At 42.5% G+C, this 23,764-nt stretch overlaps 1 protein-coding gene across 1 annotated transcript; it reads left to right on the top strand.

Moving 5' to 3' along the window:
• The first annotated feature begins 344 nt into the window (after positions 1-344).
• On the top strand, positions 345-23,009 carry ZHX1 (zinc fingers and homeoboxes 1). Its single transcript, XM_072151229.1, has 3 exons — positions 345-608; positions 9,146-11,929; positions 19,732-23,009. The coding sequence occupies exon 2, from the start codon at positions 9,275-9,277 to the stop codon at positions 11,924-11,926; it is 2,652 nt and encodes an 883-aa protein (XP_072007330.1). The 5' UTR covers positions 345-608; positions 9,146-9,274; the 3' UTR covers positions 11,927-11,929; positions 19,732-23,009.
• Positions 23,010-23,764: the final 755 nt, after the last annotated feature.

Below are 23,764 nucleotides of genomic sequence, written 5' to 3'. Positions count from 1 at the left end.
CCCGTCTCCGCCATGGTGTTTTTTAGGAATATTTTGACAGAATCTGCGAGGTGTGAACGCAGCCTTTTATTTAACCCTTCCTGTTGCCTGAATTTCCACAGGTCACTATGATATCAGTAATTAGATTTTATTTTACACATTTTTATCCCCTTCTTTTAATGAATAACCAGCAGTGAGGTGATAATTTCAGTCAGCATTGGTTTTTGGAGAGTGTTTGTGTGATTTTCCCCCTCACACTTGGCCATGTTGTTACACGGTGGGAGGGGAGCTCACGTTACAGCCATTTACCACAGAAAACATTTCCCCGCCTACAATTACCGCCAAAAAAAAAAAAAAATTCCGACCCTCTCCCGGCCGTCGCCCTTCCCCTCAATAAACGCATTTTTTTTTTCTCGTCCGCCATTTAATTGTTCTCACGGAGAAAATCACGAATAAACTGATATTTGATATTTTTTCGATATTTTTTTTTTTAATCGGCGGCGGGAGGAGAGGTCTCCCCTCAGCAGTCGTGCAGACAGCAGCCGCCCCTGTGTCGTCGCCATGAGTAAGATGGCCGCCATGCAGGAGGAGGCGGCGGAGGACGAGAGCTGAGCTCACGGCGGGAGCAGGTAATGGAGAGGATGAGCGCTGAGGACGGCGGCCATGTCACCCCCTCCCCTCCCCCGGGCCTGGATCCTGCGGCCTGCAGCGCCGTGTGACCGGGGACAGGCCCGGGCCGAGCCCAGACTGCGCACAATACAGCACGGCCTGGACAACACCTATAGACAGACATATACACACTGTATACTGCCGGCTACTGTATATATACAGCGGAGGGTGTATACTGCCACATACTGTATATATACAGCGGAGGGTGTATACTGCCACATACTGTATATATACAGAGGAGGTGTATACTGCCACATACTGTATATACACAGAGGAGGTGTATACTGCCAGATACTGTATATATACACAGAGGAGGTGTATACTGCCACATACTGTATATACACAGAGGAGGGTGTATACTGCCACATACTGTATATATACAGAGGAGGTGTATACTGCCACATACTGTATATACACAGAGGAGGTGTATACTGCCAGATACTGTATATATACACAGAGGAGGTGTATACTGCCACATACTGTATATACACAGAGGAGGGTGTATACTGCCACATACTGTATATATACAGAGGAGGGTGTATACTGCCACATACTGTATATATTCAAAGAGGAGGTGTATACTGCCAGATACTGTATATACACAGAGGAGGGTGTATACTGCCAGATACCGTATATATACAGCGGAGGGTGTATACTGCCAGATACTGTATATATACAGCGGAGGGTGTATACTGCCAGATACTGTATATATACAGCGGAGGTGTATACTGCCACATACTGTATATATACAGCGGAGGGTGTATACTGCCACATACTGTATATATACAGAGGAGGTGTATACTGCCACATACTGTATATATACAGAGGAGGGTGTATACTGCCAGATACTGTATATATACAGAGGAGGTGTATACTGCCAGATACTGTATATATACAGAGGAGGTGTATACTGCCAGATACTGTATATATACAGCGGAGGTGTATACTGCCAGATACTGTATATATACAGAGGAGGTGTATCCTGCCAGATACTGTATATATACACAGGAGGTGTATACTGCCAGATACTGTATATACACAGAGGAGGGTGTATACTGCCAGATACCGTATATATACAGCGGAGGGTGTATACTGCCAGATACTGTATATATACAGCGGAGGGTGTATACTGCCAGATACTGTATATATACAGCGGAGGTGTATACTGCCACATACTGTATATATGCAGCGGAGGGTGTATACTGCCAGATACTGTATATATACAGAGGAGGTGTATACTGCCACATACTGTATATATACAGAGGAGGTGTATACTGCCAGATACTGTATATATACAGAGGAGGTGTATACTGCCACATACTGTATATATACAGCGGAGGGTGTATACTGCCACATACTGTATATATACAGAGGAGGTGTATACTGCCACATACTGTATATATACAGAGGAGGGTGTATACTGCCAGATACTGTATATATACAGAGGAGGTGTATACTGCCAGATACTGTATATATACAGAGGAGGTGTATACTGCCAGATACTGTATATATACAGCGGAGGTGTATACTGCCAGATACTGTATATATACAGAGGAGGTGTATCCTGCCAGATACTGTATATATACACAGGAGGTGTATACTGCCAGATACTGTATATACACAGAGGAGGGTGTATACTGCCAGATACCGTATATATACAGCGGAGGGTGTATACTGCCAGATACTGTATATATACAGCGGAGGGTGTATACTGCCAGATACTGTATATATACAGCGGAGGTGTATACTGCCACATACTGTATATATGCAGCGGAGGGTGTATACTGCCAGATACTGTATATATACAGAGGAGGTGTATACTGCCACATACTGTATATATACAGAGGAGGTGTATACTGCCAGATACTGTATATATACAGCGGAGGGTGTATACTGCCAGATACTGTATATATACAGCGGAGGGTGTATACTGCCAGATACTGTATATATACAGCGGAGGTGTATACTGCCACATACTGTATATATACAGCGGAGGGTGTATACTGCCAGATACTGTATATATACAGAGGAGGTGTATACTGCCACATACTGTATATATACAGAGGAGGTGTATACTGCCAGATACTGTATATATACAGAGGAGGTGTATACTGCCAGATACTGTATATATACAGCGGAGGGTGTATACTGCCAGATACTGTATATATACAGAGGAGGTGTATCCTGCCAGATACTGTATATATACACAGGAGGTGTATACTGCCAGATACTGTATATACACAGAGGAGGGTGTATACTGCCAGATACCGTATATATACAGCGGAGGGTGTATACTGCCAGATACTGTATATATACAGCGGAGGGTGTATACTGCCAGATACTGTATATATACAGCGGAGGTGTATACTGCCAGATACTGTATATATACAGAGGAGGGTGTATACTGCCAGATACTGTATATATACAGAGGAGGGTATATACTGCCACATACTGTATATATACAGCGGAGGGTGTATACTGCCAGATACTGTATATATACAGAGGAGGTGTATACTGCCAGATACTGTATATATACAGAGGAGGTGTATACTGCCAGATACTGTATATATACAGCGGAGGGTGTATACTGCCAGATACCGTATATATACAGCGGAGGGTGTATACTGCCAGATACTGTATATATACAGCGGAGGGTGTATACTGCCAGATACTGTATATATACAGAGGATGTGTATACTGCCAGATACTGTATATATACAGAGGATGTGTATACTGCCAGATACTGTATATATACAGAGGAGGGTGTATACTGCCAGATACTGTATATATACAGAGGAGGGTGTATACTGCCAGATACTGTATATATACAGAGGAGGGTGTATACTGCCACATACTGTATATATACAGAGGAGGGTGTATACTGCCACATACTGTATATATACAGAGGAGGGTGTATACTGCCAGATACTGTATATACACAGAGGAGGGTGTATACTGCCAGATACTGTATATACACAGAGTAGGGTGTATACTGCCACATACTGTATATATACAGAGGAGGGTGTATACTGCCACATACTGTATATACACAGAGGAGGTGTATACTGCCAGATACTGTATATACACAGAGGAGGGTGTATACGGCCAGATACTGTATATACACAGAGGAGGTGTATACTGCCAGATACTGTATATACACAGAGGAGGGTGTATACTGCCAGATACTGTATATACACAGAGGAGGGTGTATACTGCCAGATACTGTATATATACAGAGGAGGGTGTATACTGCCAGATACTGTATATACACATAGGAGGGTGTATACTGCCAGATACTGTATATATACAGAGGAGGGTGTATACTGCCAAGTGCTGTATATATACAGGAGGTGTATACTGCCAGATACTGTATATACACAGAGTAGGGTGTATACTGCCACATACTGTATATATACAGAGGAGGGTGTATACTGCCACATACTGTATATACACAGAGGAGGTGTATACTGCCAGATACTGTATATACACAGAGGAGGGTGTATACTGCCAGATACTGTATATACACAGAGGAGGTGTATACTGCTAGATACTGTATATATACAGAGGAGGGTGTATACTGCCAGATACTGTATATACACATAGGAGGGTGTATACTGCCAAGTACTGTATATATACAGAGGAGGGTGTATACTGCCAGATACTGTATATATACAGAGGAGGGTGTATACTGCCAGATACTGTATATATACAGAGGAGGGTGTATACTGCCAGATACTGTATATATACAGAGGAGGGTGTATACTGCCAGATACTGTATATATACAGAGGAGGGTGTATACTGCCAGATACTGTATATATACAGAGGAGGGTGTATACTGCCAGATACTGTATATATACAGAGGAGGTGTATACTGCCAGATACTGTATATATACAGAGGAGGTGTATACTGCCAGATACTGTATATACACAGAGGAGGGTGTATACTGCCAGATGCTGTATATATACAGAGGAGGTGTATACTGCCAGATACTGTATATATACAGAGGAGGGTGTATACTGCCAGATACCGTATATATACAGAGGAGGGGGTATATTGCCAGATACACCTCCTGTGTATATATACAGTATCTAGCAGTATACACCCTCCTCTGTGTGTACATACAGTATCTGGCAGTATACACCTCCTGTGTATATATACAGTATGTGGCAGTATACACCCTCCTATGTGTATATATACAGTATGTGGCAGTATACACCTCACCCTCTGTTTATATACAGTATCTGGCAGTATACACCCTCCTCTGTGTATATATATACAGTATCTGGCAGTATACACACTCCTCTGTGTATATATATACAGTATCTGGCAGTATACACCTCCTGTGTATATATACAGTACTTGGCAGTATACACCCTCCTATGTGTATATATACAGTATGTGGCAGTATACACCTCACCCTCTGTATATATACAGTATCTGGCAGTATACACCTCTTGTGTGTATATATACAGTATGCTGCCAGATACTGTATATATACACAGGAGGGTATATACTGCCAGATACTGTATATATACACAGGAGGGTATATACTGCCAGATACTGTATATATACAGAGGAGGGTATATACTGCCAGATACTGTAAATATACAGAGGAGGGGGTATACTGCCAGATACTGTATATATACAGAGGAGGGGGTATACTGCCAGATACTGTATGTATACAGAGGAGGTGTATACTGCCACATACTGTATATATACAGAGGAGGGTGTATACTGCCAGATACTGTAGTCAACAATTGTCAACAACAAAAGACAATTACCTGTCGCAACTAGTCCTGGAGCCAACAAGAGGGGGGGCACTGCTGGACCTTATCCTTACCAATAGACCTGATAGGGTATCAAAACTACAGGTTGGGGGGAACCTGGGGAATAGTGATCATAATATCATTGATTTTGTATTACGCTTTACTAAGCACGTTAGTGAAGGGGCAACCAACACTCTAAACTTCAGGAGGGCAAATTTTCATCAACTAAGGGAAGACCTTAAAGGCATAGACTGGGATAATGCTCTCAAAGACAAAAGCCCCCCCCAAAAATGGGACTTTTTCTCATATATTCTGAAAAAGTCCTGTGAGAAACACATACCTTATGGGAAAAAGCATAAAAGGAACAAGAAAAAGCCTATGTGGCTAACTAGTCTTGTAAGGAAAGCAATAAGCGAGAAAGATAAAGCGTTTAAGGTGCTAAAACGTGAAGGTAGCGATGAGGCATTACAGGATTATAGAGAGAAAAATAAAGCCTGTAAAAAGCAGATAAAGGCCGCAAAAATAGAGACTGAGAGAAATATTGCCAGGGAGAGCAAAAATAATCCCAAATTATTTTTCAAGTATATAAATGATAAGAAACTAAAAACAGAGAGTGTGGGTCCCCTTAGAAATAACATGGGGGTCATGGTGGAAGGAGATGAGGAAAGGGCCAATCTACTGAATGTCGCCTTCTCAACTGTTTTTACCCAGGAAAATCCCCTGGTGGAAGACACAATGAGGAATAATGTTAATTCTTTTTATAATGTCAACAGTTTAACCCAGGAAGAGGTACGGCGCCGCCTCGCAACCACTAAGATAGATAAATCACCGGGGCCAGATGGCATACACCCCCGGGTTCTGCATGAATTATGTACGGTGATAGACAGACCGTTATTTTTAATATTTGAAGATTCACTGAGGACTGGTTATGTTCCACAGGAATGGCGCATAGCAAATGTGGTACCAATATACAAAAAAGGATCAAATAGCGATCCTGGAAACTACAGACCCGTGAGTCTAACTGCTGTGGTGGGGAAAATATTTGAGGGGTTTATTAGAGATGCTATCCTGGAGTATCTCACTGTGCACAACCTTATAACCCAGCGTCAGCATGGATTTATGAGAGATCGGTCCTGTCAGACTAATCTGATTGGTTTCTACGAGGAGGTAAGTTCAAGACTGGATCTGGGGGACGCTGTGGATGTTGTATATCTGGACTTTTCAAAGGCATTTGACACCGTGCCACATAAAAGGTTGGTATATAAAATGAGACTGCTGGGAATAGGAGAAAATCTGTGTATTTGGGTAAGTAATTGGCTTAGTGATAGAAAACAGAGGGTGGTCATTAATGGCACATTCTCAGATTGGGTTGATGTTACCAGTGGAGTGCCACAGGGGTCAGTATTGGGGCCACTTCTTTTTAATATTTTTATTAATGACCTTGTAGTGGGTTTACACAGTCAAGTTTCAATATTTGCAGATGATACTAAGCTGTGTAAAGTAATAAATACTGAGGTCGATAGTTTAGCATTACAGAGGGATTTGTGGAAGCTTGAGGGATGGGCAGAGAAATGGTTGATGAGGTTTAATGTAGATAAATGTAAAGTTATGCACTTGGGCCATGGAAACAAAAAGTATAATTATGTTCTAAACGGTCAATTACTTAGTAAAACTGAAGCTGAAAAGGACTTGGGCGTATTGGTGGATGGTAAACTTAATTTTAGTGACCAGAGCCAGGCGGCTGCTGCTAAAGCAAATAAAATAATGGGATGTATCAAGAGAGGAATAGATTCTCATGATAAAGACATAGTTTTGCCCTTATACAAATCCCTGGTCAGACCACACATGGAATATTGTGTACAGTTTTGGGCACCAGTGTATAAAAAGGATATCGTAGAGCTGGAATGGGTGCAGAGGAGAGCAACCAGGATTATTAGGGGAATGGGGGGACTAGAATACACTGACAGATTACAAAATTTGGGATTATTCAGTTTAGAAAAAAGACGACTGAGGGGAGACCTCATTACAATGTACAAATACCTGAACGGACAGTACAAGGATCTCTCCAAAGATCTTTTTATACCTAGGCCTGTGACCAGAACAAGGCGGCATCCTCTACGCCTAGAGGAGAGGCGATTCTACCATCACCATAGACAAAGGTTCTTTACTGTACGAGCAGTGAGACTGTGGAACTCTCTGCCGCAGGAGGTTGTTATGGCCGACTCTATGTACATGTTCAAGAGAGGCCTGGATGACTTTCTGGAGAGAAAAAATATGACAGGTTATGTGGATAAAACATTTATTTAATTCTTGAAGGTTGGACTTGATGGACTTGCGTCTCCTTCCAGCCTTATATACTATGATACTATGATACAGAGAAGGGTGTATACTGCCAGATACTGTATATACACAGAGGAGGTGTATACTGCCACATACTGTATATACACAGAGGAGGTGTATACTGCCACATACTGTATATATACACAGAGGAGGTGTATACTGCCAGATACTGTATATATACAGAGGAGGTGTATACTGCCACATACTGTATATACACAGAGGAGGTGTATACTGCCACATACTGTATATATACACAGAGGAGGTGTATACTGCCACATACTGTATATATACAGAGGAGGTGTATACTGCCACATACTGTATATACACAGAGGAGGTGTATACTGCCACATACTGTATATATACACAGAGGAGGTGTATACTGCCACATACTGTATATACACAGAGGAGGTGTATACTGCCAGATACTGTATATACACAGAGGAGGTGTATGCTGCCAGATACTGTATATATACACAGAGGAGGTGTATACTGCCAGATACTGTATATATACAGAGGAGGTGTATACTGCCACATACTGTATATATACAGAGGAGGTGTATACTGCCAGATACTGTATATATACAGAGGAGGGTGTATACTGCCAGATACTGTATATATACAGAGGAGGGTGTATACTGCCACATACTGTATATATACAAAGGAGATGTATACTGCCAAATACTGTATATATACAGAGTAGGGTGTATGCTGCCACATACTGTATATATACACAGGAGGTGTATACTGCCACATACTGTATATACACAGAGGAGGTGTATACTGCCAAATACTGTATATATACAGAGTAGGGTGTATACTGCCACATACTGTATATATACACAGGAGGTGTATACTGCCACATACTGTATATATACAGCGGAGGGTGTATACTGCCACATACTGTATATACACAGAGGAGGTGTATACTGCCAGATACTGTATATACACAGAGGAGGGTGTATACTGCAAGATACTGTATATACTCAATATTTTATCTTGGATTTGAAGGGAGGGCATTCTTGCTATATGTTAGCGGATAACCTGCTACCCTTGAAGGGGGTCCCTTCATACACACACGGTTGAGAGTTAGTTTTACGCCGAATAAGACTTTTTCAAGTTAATAAAGATGAGGGGTTCTCTGTTCAGGACCCTAATACTTAGGCCAAACCACTAATGTGGTGCAACAAAAGCGTCTCTGACCTGCCTTAATGTTATTATATATATCTAGCCTCTAAGTTATACTAATGTATATGACTTGCATATCAATATTGCATAAAGTAAAACTTTTTTGCCATTCTGTAATATATCATGAATAATATATAATTATATCATTATTCGTATCAGTCACTAATTTTGTGACTCTTTGTTTACTCTTCTTATTCTCTCCAGACATTCATCATGAACCTAACTTGATACCACTGTACTACAGTACCACGTCATATGCTCAAGAGAAGTCACCTTTAAGACACCGCTCGAAACATCCAGACATTTTGACGTACATCATTTTTCTCTAGCGCTATGGCAAGTAAGCGAAAAACCAAAACTCCATGTATGGTACTTGCAAGCGAGCCAGATCCTGACCTTGGAGTAAATTCTGACGAGGAGGAACGTCCACCTCCGCCTGCTCCAGCAGAGCCACCAGTGCCGGAGAGCGCGGTGCCCGTGAGTGCGGTGCCCGAGAGCGTATCAAGTGAAGACGACGCACCAGAACCTAACGATTCAGACAATCAGCAAAGTAAAGTAGTAGAAGGTGGATACGAATGTAAATACTGTTCCTTCCAGACGACTGACTTAAATATGTTTACCTTTCATGTGGATTCAGAGCATCCTAACGTTGTATTAAATTCTTCCTATTTTTGCGCAGAGTGTAATTTTCTCACAAAACGGTATGACTCACTTTCTGAGCACAACTCGAAATATCATCCTGGGGAGGAAAACTTTAAGTTGACTATGGTGAAACGCAACAATCAGTCGATATTTGAACAGACTGTGAACGATTTGACGTTCGATGGGAGTTTTGTTCAAGAAGAAAACCAGGAACAATCAGAGTCCAACTCCTCGGCAATATCAATTAGTAAAACTCCAATCATGAAAATAATGAAAGATAAGTCAGACAAGAAAAGAATCAATGTACAGCCAAATTCTTCCGAAGACGGCACGGAGGAAAACGATGCGACAACGGAGAATGAGCCTCCTAAGCCGAAACCGCCGGAAAATAAAGAGACAAAGCCAACTCCACCTGTCCCCGAGCCTGTGAAGCCAAGTGCTACAATCGTGACTAGTGTCCCAGAAATAAAAAGTACTGTTATAACTCCTGCAAGTGTTCTTCAGCAGGGGCTCGCACAGGTGATTACTACCGTACAGGCCCAGCAAAATATCCTCTCCAAAGTCCTAATCCCCATCAATAGCATTCCTACATACAACACCGCATTAGACAGCAACCCTCTTCTGCTCAGTAACTACAACAAGTTTCCATACCCGACGGTTTCAGAGATAACTCTTCTCGCTTCACAAACAAAATGCACAGAAGAGCAAATTAAAATCTGGTTTTCTGCACAACGCCTAAAGCACGGTGTTAGCTGGACACCCGAAGAAGTAGAGGAGGCTCGAAGAAAGCAATTCAATGGCACTGTTCACACGGTCCCACAAACAATAACAGTTTTCCCAGCTCAGATTTCTTCAGCTGCCAATGGTTTGCCTTCCATTTTACAGACGTGCCAAATAGTGGGCCAGCCTAGCCTCGTGCTCGCACAAGTCGGAGGAGCAGGCACAATACCTGTGACCACACCCATAGCATTGACGGTGGCTGGTGTCCCAAATAATGCCCAATTCCACGCAAGTCAACTCCCACAAACCCAAGCAGTGACGGAAACTAAAAAAGTTGCTGCTATTCCAAGTGCACAGCTCCCCAAGCAGGAGCCCACCATGATAACAGATCTGTTTGGGATGCGCTCAAAGAAAACGAAAGAGCAATTGACTGCACTCAAAATTAGCTATTTAAAGAACCCATTTCCAAGTAATAGCGAAATTGATCGGTTAATTAGGTTCACGGGATTGACAAAAGGTGAAATCAAAAAATGGTTTAGTGACACCAGATACAACCAAAGAAACTCTAAGGGGAGTCATGGCATCCACTTCCCCAGTGATCCTAGTGGAACCATAATTATTGATTCTAGCGATGAAATGACCGAATCCCCAACTCCTCCAGTGATTGTAACGCCACAGCGACGACAAAGCTGGAACCCCTTCCCAGATTTCACTCCACAGAGATTCAAGGAAAAGACTGTGGAACAGCTTCAAATTCTGGAGGAAAGCTATCTCAAAAGCACTGTCCCATCTGACGAGGAACTGAACAGGTTAAGGGTCCTTAGCAAACTAACCAGGCGAGAAATTGATGCTTGGTTTGCTGAAAGAAGGCGATCCAGTGGCGTCAAGGAAGAACCTATCGCTTTTGAGGAGGAAAAAATTAAGGAAGAGATGGACCCTGAGAATGCGTATGTGAAAGCTGGAGCTGCTCTTAATAGTAAGCCAGGGAAAAAGACTCCCGAGCAACTAAATGTGCTCAAAAATTTCTTTGTTCGTAACCAGTGGCCTAATGCATTGGACTATGATAAACTATCGCAGGAGACTGGTCTAACCAGAAGTGAAATTGTTGGCTGGTTTGGAGACACCAGATATGGAGCTAAAAACAATAATCTGAAGTGGTACTACCAATATCAAGTGAACGGCAGTCTCTCCCCAAACGCTGTCAATGGACAGGGCTTTGTACGGAAGAGAGGGCGAGGCCGGCCCAGGGGTAGAGGAAGAGGGAGACCTAGAGGTCGCCCTAAAGGATCTCGTAAAGCCAATAGCTGGGAATGGGTACCAGCTCCAGTAAAACAGAAGACTGGAAAAGCGGTACTTAAAGACTACTACTTAATGCACAAATTTCTTAATGAGGAAGACTTGGATGAATTGGTTTCCAAATCTCGGATGGGTTACGAGCAGGTGAGGGAATGGTTTTCAGAACGGCTGCAAAGAGAGGACGCAGGCCTGGATCCATTTGAAATCGAAGATGAAGATGATCTATTGGACGACCAGGATGAGGAGGAAGAAATCGACACGGATGACAGCGACACCTGGGAACCTCCAAGACACGTTAAACGGAGACTTTCAAAAATGGAAGACTGACATGTAAGTAATGATGTGAGCAAAAGTTATTATTTGTATTTCTGTTTTTACCGTATGTGGGTTAAGTTATTTCCACACAGTTAATCTTTTTCCTTGTAATTGTTTGTTTGGTAAAATTTATTCCCAAATTTGTATTTCATGTAAGATCCTGGCAAGTCTTTCAAACCACCTGATCAAGGGTCCAAAGAATCGGTATAAGTATGTGATAAGTCTCCCCCAGTGTCAGTCCAGGCAGTGATCTCCACTGAAATGTTTCCCATTTTACTAAACTAAGGATATCTCCTACGATCTATGTACCGGCTGGAATAGATTTATATTAAACTTTTATGTCAATTTCTGGATTAAAGGGTAGTAACTAATTTCTAGTGACCAAATGGTCATGCTCTAAACATGGGATCGCTAAAAACTACATTTTTTCCAGCTTCCCAGTACAAGGTACATTTTGTCCTGCAGAAAATAAAGTTCATTGTAGTTCATTGAATGATTAAATAAAATAGTTATGGCCTGTGGATGATGTAAGTGGAATAAAAAAGGTGCAAAAAGGGTTTAAAGAAGTCTATGGCTCACAGTTGTATTATGCTCTAGAAATGCAATGGGATGTACTTGCTTACAGCTACTAGTTCTATGTCGTATTATACAAGGGAAGAATATCTCCAGTGTACTGATCGGGTGCATGCTCACGGTCCTTTTGGTTTGGTAGTTTTGTACTGTGGGTTGCCATAAAATCTGCTACTTCTCAGTTCCGAGACGCAGTTCTAATGACTCACCAGCAGCCCAGATTATTGGATTAGTGTTCAGTTTCCCAGGCTTCCTGTGGATGCAAAAGAAAGGGAATCTCGCCCTCTTCCTTTTCCTATGTCCATTCCCTGGTACTACCGGTCATTGGCACTTGGGGGTCATGGGATATCACTTCCGTTGTCAGTACAATTGATGTTCCCTGGTTTGTGGAAACCATGGATCGGGTGAAGCACATTGTGTCCCTTTCCCCCCCCCCCCCCCCCCCCACCACATCTCTGGCTATCCAAAAGGATAAGAGAAACTGTAACTGCTCACCCCTCCTCATGTTCTTCCAGTGTCACTCGGGCACATAACGGCAGTGGCCTCCATTGCTTTCTCGGAGAAAGAGCTTTTTGGGCAACAGAAGACCCAATGTTATAATAAATACTTTATTTATAATTTATATATTTATATATATTTATATATATTTATCTATAATTTATATATACACAGATTACACAGCGCTGCACAGAGCTTCCCAAATGGGTCCCTGTCCCCAATGGGGCTCACAATCTAATGAGCCTTCAGTATGTTTTGTAGTGTGGGAGGAAACCGGAGGAAACCCACGCAAACACTGAGAGAACATACAAACTCTTTGCAGATGTGTCCCCAGCGCTGCAAGGCTGTAATGCTAACCACTTTCACAAAGGCTACCTGAGCACACCTGTATTTTCTGGTTGGCTACTTGCCATACTGCAACAAATTTTTCAGGGTTAGTACACAACCCCATATTTTTCAAGTATCATCAATAGATTGACCGTATTTCTGACTGAACCGCAATTCTACAGGGCGGCCGCATCGCAAAGTACAGGACCAGTTTTGTCCTATATAGTGGCAGATTTTCACCCGATCATCTTTCACTGGGCAGGTGTAATTAGCGCTCACACCCCCTACCTTCTACACCCGGCAGTGTGCTACGCCCAGGTTCTGACCCGGTGAGCACGCGGTGGTGTAAATGTAGCCTCCAGCTGTCTGGTAAGATCATGCTTCTGTATTGTACAGCCATTAAAACGTTGTGCTTAGGACAGGCTACATTCATCTGATGCATTTCAGGCAACACCCGAAAGTGTCACCCGAAATGTGTCAGATGACTGTACCCTGTTGTAAGCGGAATATTTTAATAAAGGTACAATAAAGAAGCCTGATTTTACCAAAGTGCTGGAGAAAAAAAAAATTATTTAAATTCCACACTTCTGGCTCAGTGTATTTGCTGAAGACCAGAAGAAGTGGGAGCTCAATATACGAGGCAGAGTAATTCAGTACTATAAATCAATAAGATGGAATATTGTGTACAGTTTGGGGCACCAGTGTATAAAAAGGATATAGTAGAGCTGGAACGGGTGCAGAGGAGAGCAACCAGGATTATTAGGGGAATGGGGGGATTAGAATACAATGACAGATTACAAAATTTGGGATTATTCAGTTTAGAAAAAAGACGACTGAGGGGAGACCTCATTACAATGTACAAATACCTGAACGGACAGTACAAGGATCTCTCCAAAGATCTTTTTATACCTCGGCCTGTGACCAGGACAAGGCGGCATCCTCTACACCTAGAGGAGAGGAGGTTCTACCATCACCATAGACAGGGGGCATCCTCTACACCTAGAGGAGAGGCGGTTCTACCATCACCATAGACAGGGGGCATCCTCTACACCTAGAGGAGAGGAGGTTCTACCATCACCATAGACAGGGGGCATCCTCTACACCTAGAGGAGAGGAGGTTCTACCATCACCATAGACAGGGGGCATCCTCTACACCTAGAGGAGAGGAGGTTCTACCATCACCATAGACAGGGGACATCCTCTACACCTAGAGGAGAGGCGGTTCTACCATCACCATAGACAGGGGGCATCCTCTACACCTAGAGGAGAGGGGGTTCTACCATCACCATAGACGGGGGGCATCCTCTACACCTAGAGGAGAGGAGGTTCTACCATCACCATAGACAGGGGACATCCTCTACACCTAGAGGAGAGGCGGTTCTACCATCACCATAGACAGGGGGCATCCTCTACACCTAGAGGAGAGGGGGTTATACCATCACCATAGACAGGGGGCATCCTCTACACCTAGAGGAGAGGGGGTTCTACCATCACCATAGACAGGGGGCATCCTCTACACCTAGAGGAGAGGGGGTTCTACCATCACCATAGACAGGGGACATCCTCTACACCTAGAGGAGAGGAGGTTCTACCATCACCATAGACAGGGGGCATCCTCTACACCTAGAGGAGAGGGGGTTCTACCATCACCATAGACGGGGGGCATCCTCTACACCTAGAGGAGAGGAGGTTCTACCATCACCATAGACAAGGGGCATCCTCTACACCTAGAGGAGAGGAGGTTCTACCATCACCATAGACAGGGGGCATCCTCTACACCTAGAGGAGAGGTGGTTCTACCATCACCATAGACAGGGGGCATCCTCTACACCTAGAGGAGAGGCGGTCTACCATCACCATAGACAGGGGGCATCATCTACACCTAGAGGAGAGGAGGTTATACCATCACCACAGACAGGGGCATCCTCTACACCTAGAGGAGAGGAGGTTCTACCATCACCATAGACAGGGGGCATCCTCTACGCCTAGAGGAGAGGAGGTTCTACCATCACCATAGACAGGGGGCATCCTCTACACCTAGAGGAGAGGAGGTTCTACCATCACCATAGACAGGGGGCATCCTCTACACCTAGAGGAGAGGAGGTTCTACCATCACCATAGACAGGGGGCATCCTCTACACCTAGAGGAGAGGAGGTTCTACCATCACCATAGACAGGGGGCATCCTCTACACCTAGAGGAGAGGAGGTTCTACCATCACCATAGACGGGGGGGCATCCTCTACACCTAGAGGAGAGGAGGTTCTACCATCGCCATAGACAGGGGGCATCCTCTACACCTAGAGGAGAGGAGGTTCTACCATCTCCATAGACAGGGGGCATCCTCTACGCCTAGAGGACAGGAGGCTCTACCATCACCATAGACAGGGGGCATCCTCTACGCCTAGAGGAGAGGAGGTTCTACCATCACCATAGACAGGGGGCATCCTCTGCGCCTAGAGGAGAGGAGGTTCTACCATCACCATAGACAGGGGGCATCCTCTACGCCTAGAGGAGAGGCGATTTTACCATCACCATAGACAAAGGTTCTTTACTGTACGAGGAGGGAGACTATGGAACTCTCTGCCGCAGGAGGTTGTTATGGCGGACTCTATGTACATGTTCAAGAGAGGCCTGGATGCCTTTCTGGAGAGAAAAAATATCACAGGTTATGGGGATAAAACATTTATTTAACCCCTTAAGGACGCAGGGTATTTTCGCTGATTTCTCGCTCTCCATCTTCAAAAATCCATAACTTTTTCATTTTTCCGTGTACAGAGCTGTGTGAGGGCTTATTTTGTGCGTAACAAATTTTTCTTTCCCATGATGTTATTTATTATTCCATGCCATGTAGTGGGAAGCCGCAAAAAAATTCCAAATGTGGAAAAATTGAAAAAAACTGCATGTGCGTCATGTTCTTGTGGGCTCAGTTTTTACGACTTTCACTCTGCGCTCCAAATAACATGCCTACTTTATTCTTTGGTTCGGTGCGATCGCGGTGATACCAAATTTATATAGGTTTTATTGCGTTTTAATAAATTTTCAAAAATTAAACGAATGTGTACAAAAAAGAAAAAAAAATTTTTGCCATCTTCTGACGCTAATAACTTTTTCATACTTTGGCGCATGGAGATGTGTGAGGGGTCATTTTTTGCGAAATGAGCCGACGTTCTCATTGCTACCATTTTGAGGACTGTGCGACATTTTGATCATTTTTTATTACATTTTTTATGTCATCTAAAAAGGTGTAAAAGTCGCATTTTGGACATTTGGGCGCCATTTGCCGTTCCGGAGGTCACCGCCGCCCGCAACCGTTTTTATATTTTGATAGATCGGGCATTTTGGGACGCGGCGATACCTAATGTGTCTGTGATTTTTACTATTTATTATATTTTATATCAGTTCTAGGGAAAGGGGGGTGATTTGAACTTTTAATATTTTATTATTTTTTTACATTTTTTAAACTTTTTTTTTTCTTTTTTTTCCCACTATTTCTTAGACCCTCTAGGGTACATTAACCCTAGATGGTCTGATCGCTCCTGCCATATACTGCAATACTACTGTATCGCAGTATATGGCATTTCTGCACACTATACATTACAATGAGCCACAGGCTCATTGTAATGCATGTGCAGAAGCCATGTATCCTCGGGTCAAACGAAGACCCGAGGCTACCATGGCAACCGATCGCCGCCCCCCGATGACGTTCGGGGGAGCGGCGATCGGAGGTAAGATGGCGGCGCCCACGCGCCGCCAAATTTAAAGTGCCGCCGGCGACTTTGCCGGCGGCAAAGAAGAGGTTAACACCCGCGATCGGTGCAAGCACCGACCGCGGGTGATAGCGATGGGTCTTTGCTGCGATATGCAGCAAAGCCCATCACTGTATGAAGAAGGCTCAGCCCGTGAGCCTTCTTCATACAACCTTCACAGCTCCGTGGCGGATATATCCGTCACGGAGCGTGAAGGGGTTAATTCTTAAAGGTTGGACTTGATGGACTTGCGTCTTTTTCCAGCCTTATATACCATGATACTAGATCTAAAAAGGTTGTTCTATAAATGAAATGTATTCCTTATTAACAGGATAGGGGATGTCTGATTGCGGTAAGTTTGATTTCCCTGATCAGCAGCCTCTTTAGCTTTCCGGGATTGTCAAGTGAGCTGAACCAAAAGTCCCATACCAATATATATAGTGCAGGATATAAACAGTTTTTTTTCCCCCTGTCGGAGAACTGTCACAATTTGGCACCAATCGCTAGAATTCCTCGAGAACCCTATAAAGGATTTTTGTCTATAAACCAACTACAAAAATGTTTGTGTAAAGATCTGTAATTGATTATTGAGCATTTTATCACGTCAAGATGTTACTGTTACAGTGGTAGAATTTTGGGTAAACTGCTTGTACTGAAGGTAGCAAATATCAGTAAATGTTACAGATGTGCCATTATCTGTAAGGTCATCTCTGGATTATTGTATTTTATGCTGTGTAAATGCGCAGTTTCCTCATGTGGTATTTCGCTCTTTCCTGATGACTTCAAAAATAAAAATCTGAACAATCATTGCATCAGTGAGGGGGTGGTGCAGTAACATGTTGGTCCACAAGGTGTCCTCACTTCCCTCTTCATGCTATTGCTCGCCCAGGCTCCCTAGTATGTTACTGTGTAGTGAGTTCTTTGACCCTCTGTTTGTTGCCTTAAGCCAGTTTGTGACTATTATAATACAGACTAATGTTTGGTGAACGGTTTCTATTACAGCAAAACCCATGCTCCCTATGGTTCTTCATTTGCTCTAGGAATGGATTTGGTTTAGTAGAACCATGTGCTGTCCAGATATTACAACCAGAGTATCTCCCTTTGGGCTCCATTTGCCCAGTCATGTCTCAGTTCTGTGTAGATATTATACTGTAGCCTCTTTTTTTTTTTTTTTTTTCCTGTTGCAAATATTAAATATAAATACAGGTGGTCCCCTACTTAAGGACACCCGACTTACAGACAGATCTCTCTGCCCACTGTGACCTCTGGTGAAGCTCTCTTATAGCCCCAGGCTGCAATGATCAGCTGTAATGTGTCTGTAATGAAGCTTTATAGATAATCCTTGGTCCCATTACAATCCCCAATTGTCACTGGGGCAAAAAAATGTTTTTGTCTGGAACTACAATAGTAAAATATACAGTTTCTACTTGCATACACATTCAACTTAAGAACAAACCTATGGAACCTATCTTGTATGTAACCCATGGACTACTTGCATTGTCTTTGCAATGCAAAAGAATGAATTCCTCACCCTGAATCTACAACAATAACACATTTGGGGATTGGGATTTACAGCAAGTGGATGGGATTTGTATATTAGAGCAGTTTATGGATCCCGTTTCCTCAGCCTAATCGAGTCCTTCATGTCCTTGTTACAGATGTTTACTATGTAATGAGCTATGGTGAGAGATTCCTGGTAATTTCGCAGCTCAGGGTGTAACTTGTACATCTTGACTTTTCTTGTAGCTGCAGGGAACTTGATTTTACTATGTTCCTTGCTACTCTCTTGCTACTAGTAATTATTTTGTAGCATTTTATGTGAGACGCTGGTAAAACAACCATCCTTGAGTATATTTTGCAGTACTTTGGCTTCTTTCTGAGCTTTTATGGGAATTTGAAATGTGAAAAATTGATGAATCTTATTCTGGTGAACGTTGCTGGGTCACAGAGTATTGTAGGAACGTAGGGCTGGTCCAAGGAAGAGTCGCCAGAGGTTTCTAATCATCCAGCGATGCAGGTAATTATTGGTGGCTGTGATGTGAAGGTACATCAGGGAATCAGGTTCCAGAATCCTTCCTAAAATCTGCATTAAAATCAAGTTCAGTCCACATCCTGTAAGTGCAGCCTCAAAGAAAGGACCGGGAAAAAAAGAGGGAGGCACAGAAATTAGTATCTGAAGATTAGTCCCATTGAAATTCCATGGAAAGACAGCTATTTCTTAAATTGGCACCTCTGATTCTTTACATGGACAACATGAGCAAAATCCACATTTCAGTCTTGCAGAAGCCGCCCTGATAATGGGTCTCAGAAGGACTCCTGGGAGTGTTACCAGAGCCCCTCCGTGCTGACTCTTCACAGGCTGTTACACTATCTCCTGCTTCCTCCCTTTGCTTGATGTAATCTCATCAGATGAAGTTTCACCACACAGTGGGAAGGGGGAAGTCCTACTGTACAGTGTAACAGCCTGTGACTCTGCAGCACATAGTGGCCCAGATAATGCCCCCTTATAAGCATAATTATAAAAGTTAATGTTAGAAGGAAGAAGTGCTCTCAACATCCTCCTATCCAGATGTGAACCTGACCTAATCCCTCATTTGTTCTGTGTTACACACACCTGGTATTTGTCCGCTCAGTATTTTCTTACTATTAATGAAAAATGTTTTGTTTTTTCTTAGAATTGAACACAAAAACTGAGAAGATGGCGGTGTTGTGCAGTGTCCAGTTTACTGTGAAATGCATGGAGATCCTCTCTGGTGAAGACCACCGAGCGGTGTGGAGGAGCGCGGGGCGAGCTCTACCCCGAGCTGAGTAGAAGATCTGCATGCGGTGCCAAAGTAGCCACACTGCAGCCTGAGGACCGACTGTACATACACCACGTGGGCAGCACATAACTTGTACAATTCAGAAGATTTTAATACATTTTTACTGACTTATTTTTTGTTCCCCTCCTTTTTTTTTTTTCTTGTGTTTAGTACTCCTTATTTTGTGCGGGAGAAGGAGGCCGGAGATTGCAGACAACACAGTGACCACTAGATTTCTTTTCTACCTACGTATATCATAGCCGTGTGCTAGTAAACCAGTCGCATCACTTTTCTCTTATTGATGTCTAGATTTTTTTTTTCTGATTGAGATGTAAAAAGCTTCCAGTGACCAAACCTTTTAGTTTTTTGCTTTAGTTTCTTTTTTTTTGCCTAAAGCTACCGCGCATCAATTGGTTTATATCTGCAGCTTTAGGTTTACAATATTGCTCCCCCTACATCCCATCTATATACTGTACAATACAATCTATCACCCAAATAGTGAAAGTTTTTTTTTTTTTTTTTCAGGTGATGATCTATATTTTGCTGCAATCTTTTCTATCTTACTGCTTTGCAGGGAATCGATGGCTCTGTAAATCGGCGTGACAAAAAAAAAAATAGACTTGCACCTGCTTAATATATGGTGTCTCACCTGTTATGTATAAAGCTTTTTACTTTAAGAGCTGCACAGCTTCTAGGTCTGTTGTGGGTTCAGCAATGATTTTTTTTTTGCTTGTTCTCCATAAGTACATTTTAGATTTTTTTTTGGCATGTGATTAGTTTTTCGCACTTTAGATGTGGGGGGAGATTTGTGATGTGTGTGGTTTTTTTTTAATGCAAGTCATCACCCTGGATATAATTGTAGAATATTTCATAATTTGCTTCACTACAATAATATCACGTGGAGGTGTCAGAAGTTCTATTCTGCTTTTTGATGTGCTAAGTGTAATACTTATTCTTGGCCCTATGTCTCGGGGTGTCATCCCCAATGAAGCAGTAGTGTGCATGCCTGACCAACGCTCCATGTATGGGGCGGATGGAAATGGCAAAGTACAACACTCCCATCATCCGCACTACTGTTCTATATACACAGGTGGTTTCAGTTCCTCTGTTCTCATTTTTGGGCTGTGACTGCTGGTATTAGACTTTGTATCTCCTGTCCTGTGTAAATGGCATAAACTTTGGTGGGAAGAAACTATAACCAAGTCAGTGTTTAGTTAGACAAGGGTTTAATTCCCACTGAATTCGAAAAATTTAACACAATTAAAGTGCCTTTGCGAAAATGAATAATTTAGCAGATAGTTGCGGCCAACATTCATGCAGATTTTACTCTTGTGTCGTTACAGCCGATCTGCGTTAGAAATGGCCTAGGTAATTTATATAAAATGAATAAAACAAAAGATGAACTTCATTATTATACGGCCATTGACTTATAATTTCTAGACTGCATGAGAAAATTTGATATTTTTTTTTTCTCCTCCATTAACCTGTTTCTATCTATATCTGAACATTGACCTTTTTAGGTCCAGCATTCTGTAGTGATAATTTTTAGTAGATGTTTATAGCGCTGATGCTTTTCACGCTTATGTCTATGCAGGAATTCAGAACTATAAGTTAATTGGATTCTGATCGCAGCCCGGCGCCGGGACAGAGCAGAAACTTTGCATAACAAAAGTTTACTTTCTACACCTAGGAGGCACAGCAATAATTGACCTGCATTAGTGAGAGCGGGACCCTCGTTCTCCAGATTGCTGGGGGTCTCAGCAATGGATAACTTGGTACAACCCCTTAAATGGGATTTTACAGCATATTGAGGAATTATCATGTCGGCTTACAAATCTGATATTGATGATCTATCCTATGAATAGGTCATTGACCATATAAATAAGATGGAAAACACCTTATGAAGTTGATCTTGTGGTTTCTGGATATATTCAGGTTATAAAAACAAAGTCAAATTTTCTTGATATAGTGTGACTTTCATGCATGTGTAAGAACAGCACACGCTCCTTTACTTTTTAAAGTTAGGTTTGGTTTTGTTTTTTGCCTTTATCTTATTTCTCTAATTTGTTTTGAGTCTTTTGCCCACGAGTTTGGTCCAACGAATTGCCCTGTGCGCTTTTTACCAGATCTAATATCATGGGCTATAATCTACCCCACGTTCCAATGTGTTTCACTATAGAACACTATAAATGATAGACAGTGCTGTACTCTGGTGGCAATTGTACATTCCTCTACCATAAGTTTTAGTTTGAAGTGCACAGACCTGTTGTGGCTTATTTCGTTATTTCATTTCTATCTTCTCTCATTGTTATGTTTTATCCCCCCACTGATCAAGGCTGCAAAAAGTCATCATCTAGATGCAGGATCCATAGTGGATTGGGGTCTACTATATCCTAAAAGTTATTGCAAGCCATCACTAAATTTTCATGTGCATGACTGTGTGCTCATCCGGGCGTATCACACCCCTCTCTATAGAAAGCTGAGCAGTTGCAATCCGGCAAAAGATAGAACATGTCTTCTATTTTGGCCACCAGGTCATGTCACTGTGCAGGGAGATATCCTGTGCTCATCGGAGCCTTTATAGTGTGGTTTCAGGAAACAGACCTTAAAGCGTGGTCCTTGTAGATGTAGATGGGTCTTCAACCCTCCTCTATGCAACAGTCTTCTTCTCTGGTGGTCTCAATGCAATCATAGATGCCATGTAATGCTTCTCTTCTCCAATAAGGGGCGTAGCAACTCATCAATGGAAAGTTATAGACGCTGGACTGGGCTGGAAATAGGAAATAACCCAATTATGGCAAAATAGCTGTTTTCATCTTTTGGGCTCTTCCGATACATTGCTTGCCTCTGCTCCTCATGTAGATTTCTTCCGCTGCTGCTTTCTTTGACATTTACCTTCTTGCTGGTTTCTTCTTTTGGTGTTTGCTGGGAATTTTTTTTTATTTTTTTTTTTGTTGCTGGGGGGTTAGGGAGATTTCCGATTCATACTACTGTCCTGGAGAATTGTACTTACCGATGAACCCTATTTAGTGCCGTTGTATTTCCCTTCTTTTGTTCTTTTTTTTTATTTCTCCACAGTTAAAAAGAAAAGCCATTTCATTGTTTTGTCACAGTTTTCTTCAGAGAAGAATAAACATATATACTTTGTTTAACGTCTGGAGTATTGATTCTCTTTTATTTGCTTCACATTTACTACCAGGTGTAGGAGATCAAAGTGTTTGCCTTCCCCAGAATGAACAATGTGTCTCTTGTCTTGTATCATGGAGTTGTCTTGTTTTTCTGAAGAAATATTCAGATTTTGGATTCCAGTTCTGAGTGTTTGTCTCATTGCTCTTGAACCTTCGGGAAATGACACTTATTAAGCCAATTGCAGGTGGAGGATATGTGTTTTTAGGTGGAACCAGGAGGTATGGACCACCAGGAAACCAGATACAAAAGCTGAAAATTGTGTAATCAAATATTATGGATACAACTGTTCATTTATAGGACCCTACAGTCTCCAGACAGAAGATGTTTGGGGAGGTGGAGATCAAGAAAGGTGAAAAGGTTGAAATGTTTATCTGCCAAAAAATGTTCCTCATTGGACATATTAAAATAGACAATGGGGGAATTAATTAAGATTTGTATTTTGAATGCCGCCAACCACTGCTGGCGCTCCGGCGCCCATGTACACCGAGACCTTCCAGCCTCTTGGATGCAAAATGTAGACCAAGTCTGAACTGGTGGAGTTTTTTTTTTTTTTTTTTTTGCTATAGTCTCTGCTGCGGAGACTATAATCTGGCGGAACGGGCGTTCACACCTCTGCCCGTCCCTCTTCCCATCGTGCCTTCTATGCCAGAAAACTAGTGCAGGAGGCATAATGATTCTCCCCCAATGTATTTTTGACACTTTGCCTAAATTATTAGGA

This window comes from Engystomops pustulosus, chromosome 5 (assembly GCF_040894005.1).
Source record: "Engystomops pustulosus chromosome 5, aEngPut4.maternal, whole genome shotgun sequence".
In the NCBI taxonomy this organism is placed as follows: Eukaryota; Metazoa; Chordata; class Amphibia; order Anura; family Leptodactylidae; genus Engystomops; species Engystomops pustulosus.
The sequence above is the reverse complement of the archived record's forward strand: the minus strand, read 5'-3'. Positions and strand labels throughout refer to the sequence as shown.

Coding starts and splice junctions, on each gene's coding strand:
- ZHX1 (XM_072151229.1), top strand. CDS start 9,275: ATGGCAAGTAAGCGAAAAACCAAAACTCCATGTATGGTACTTGCAAGC.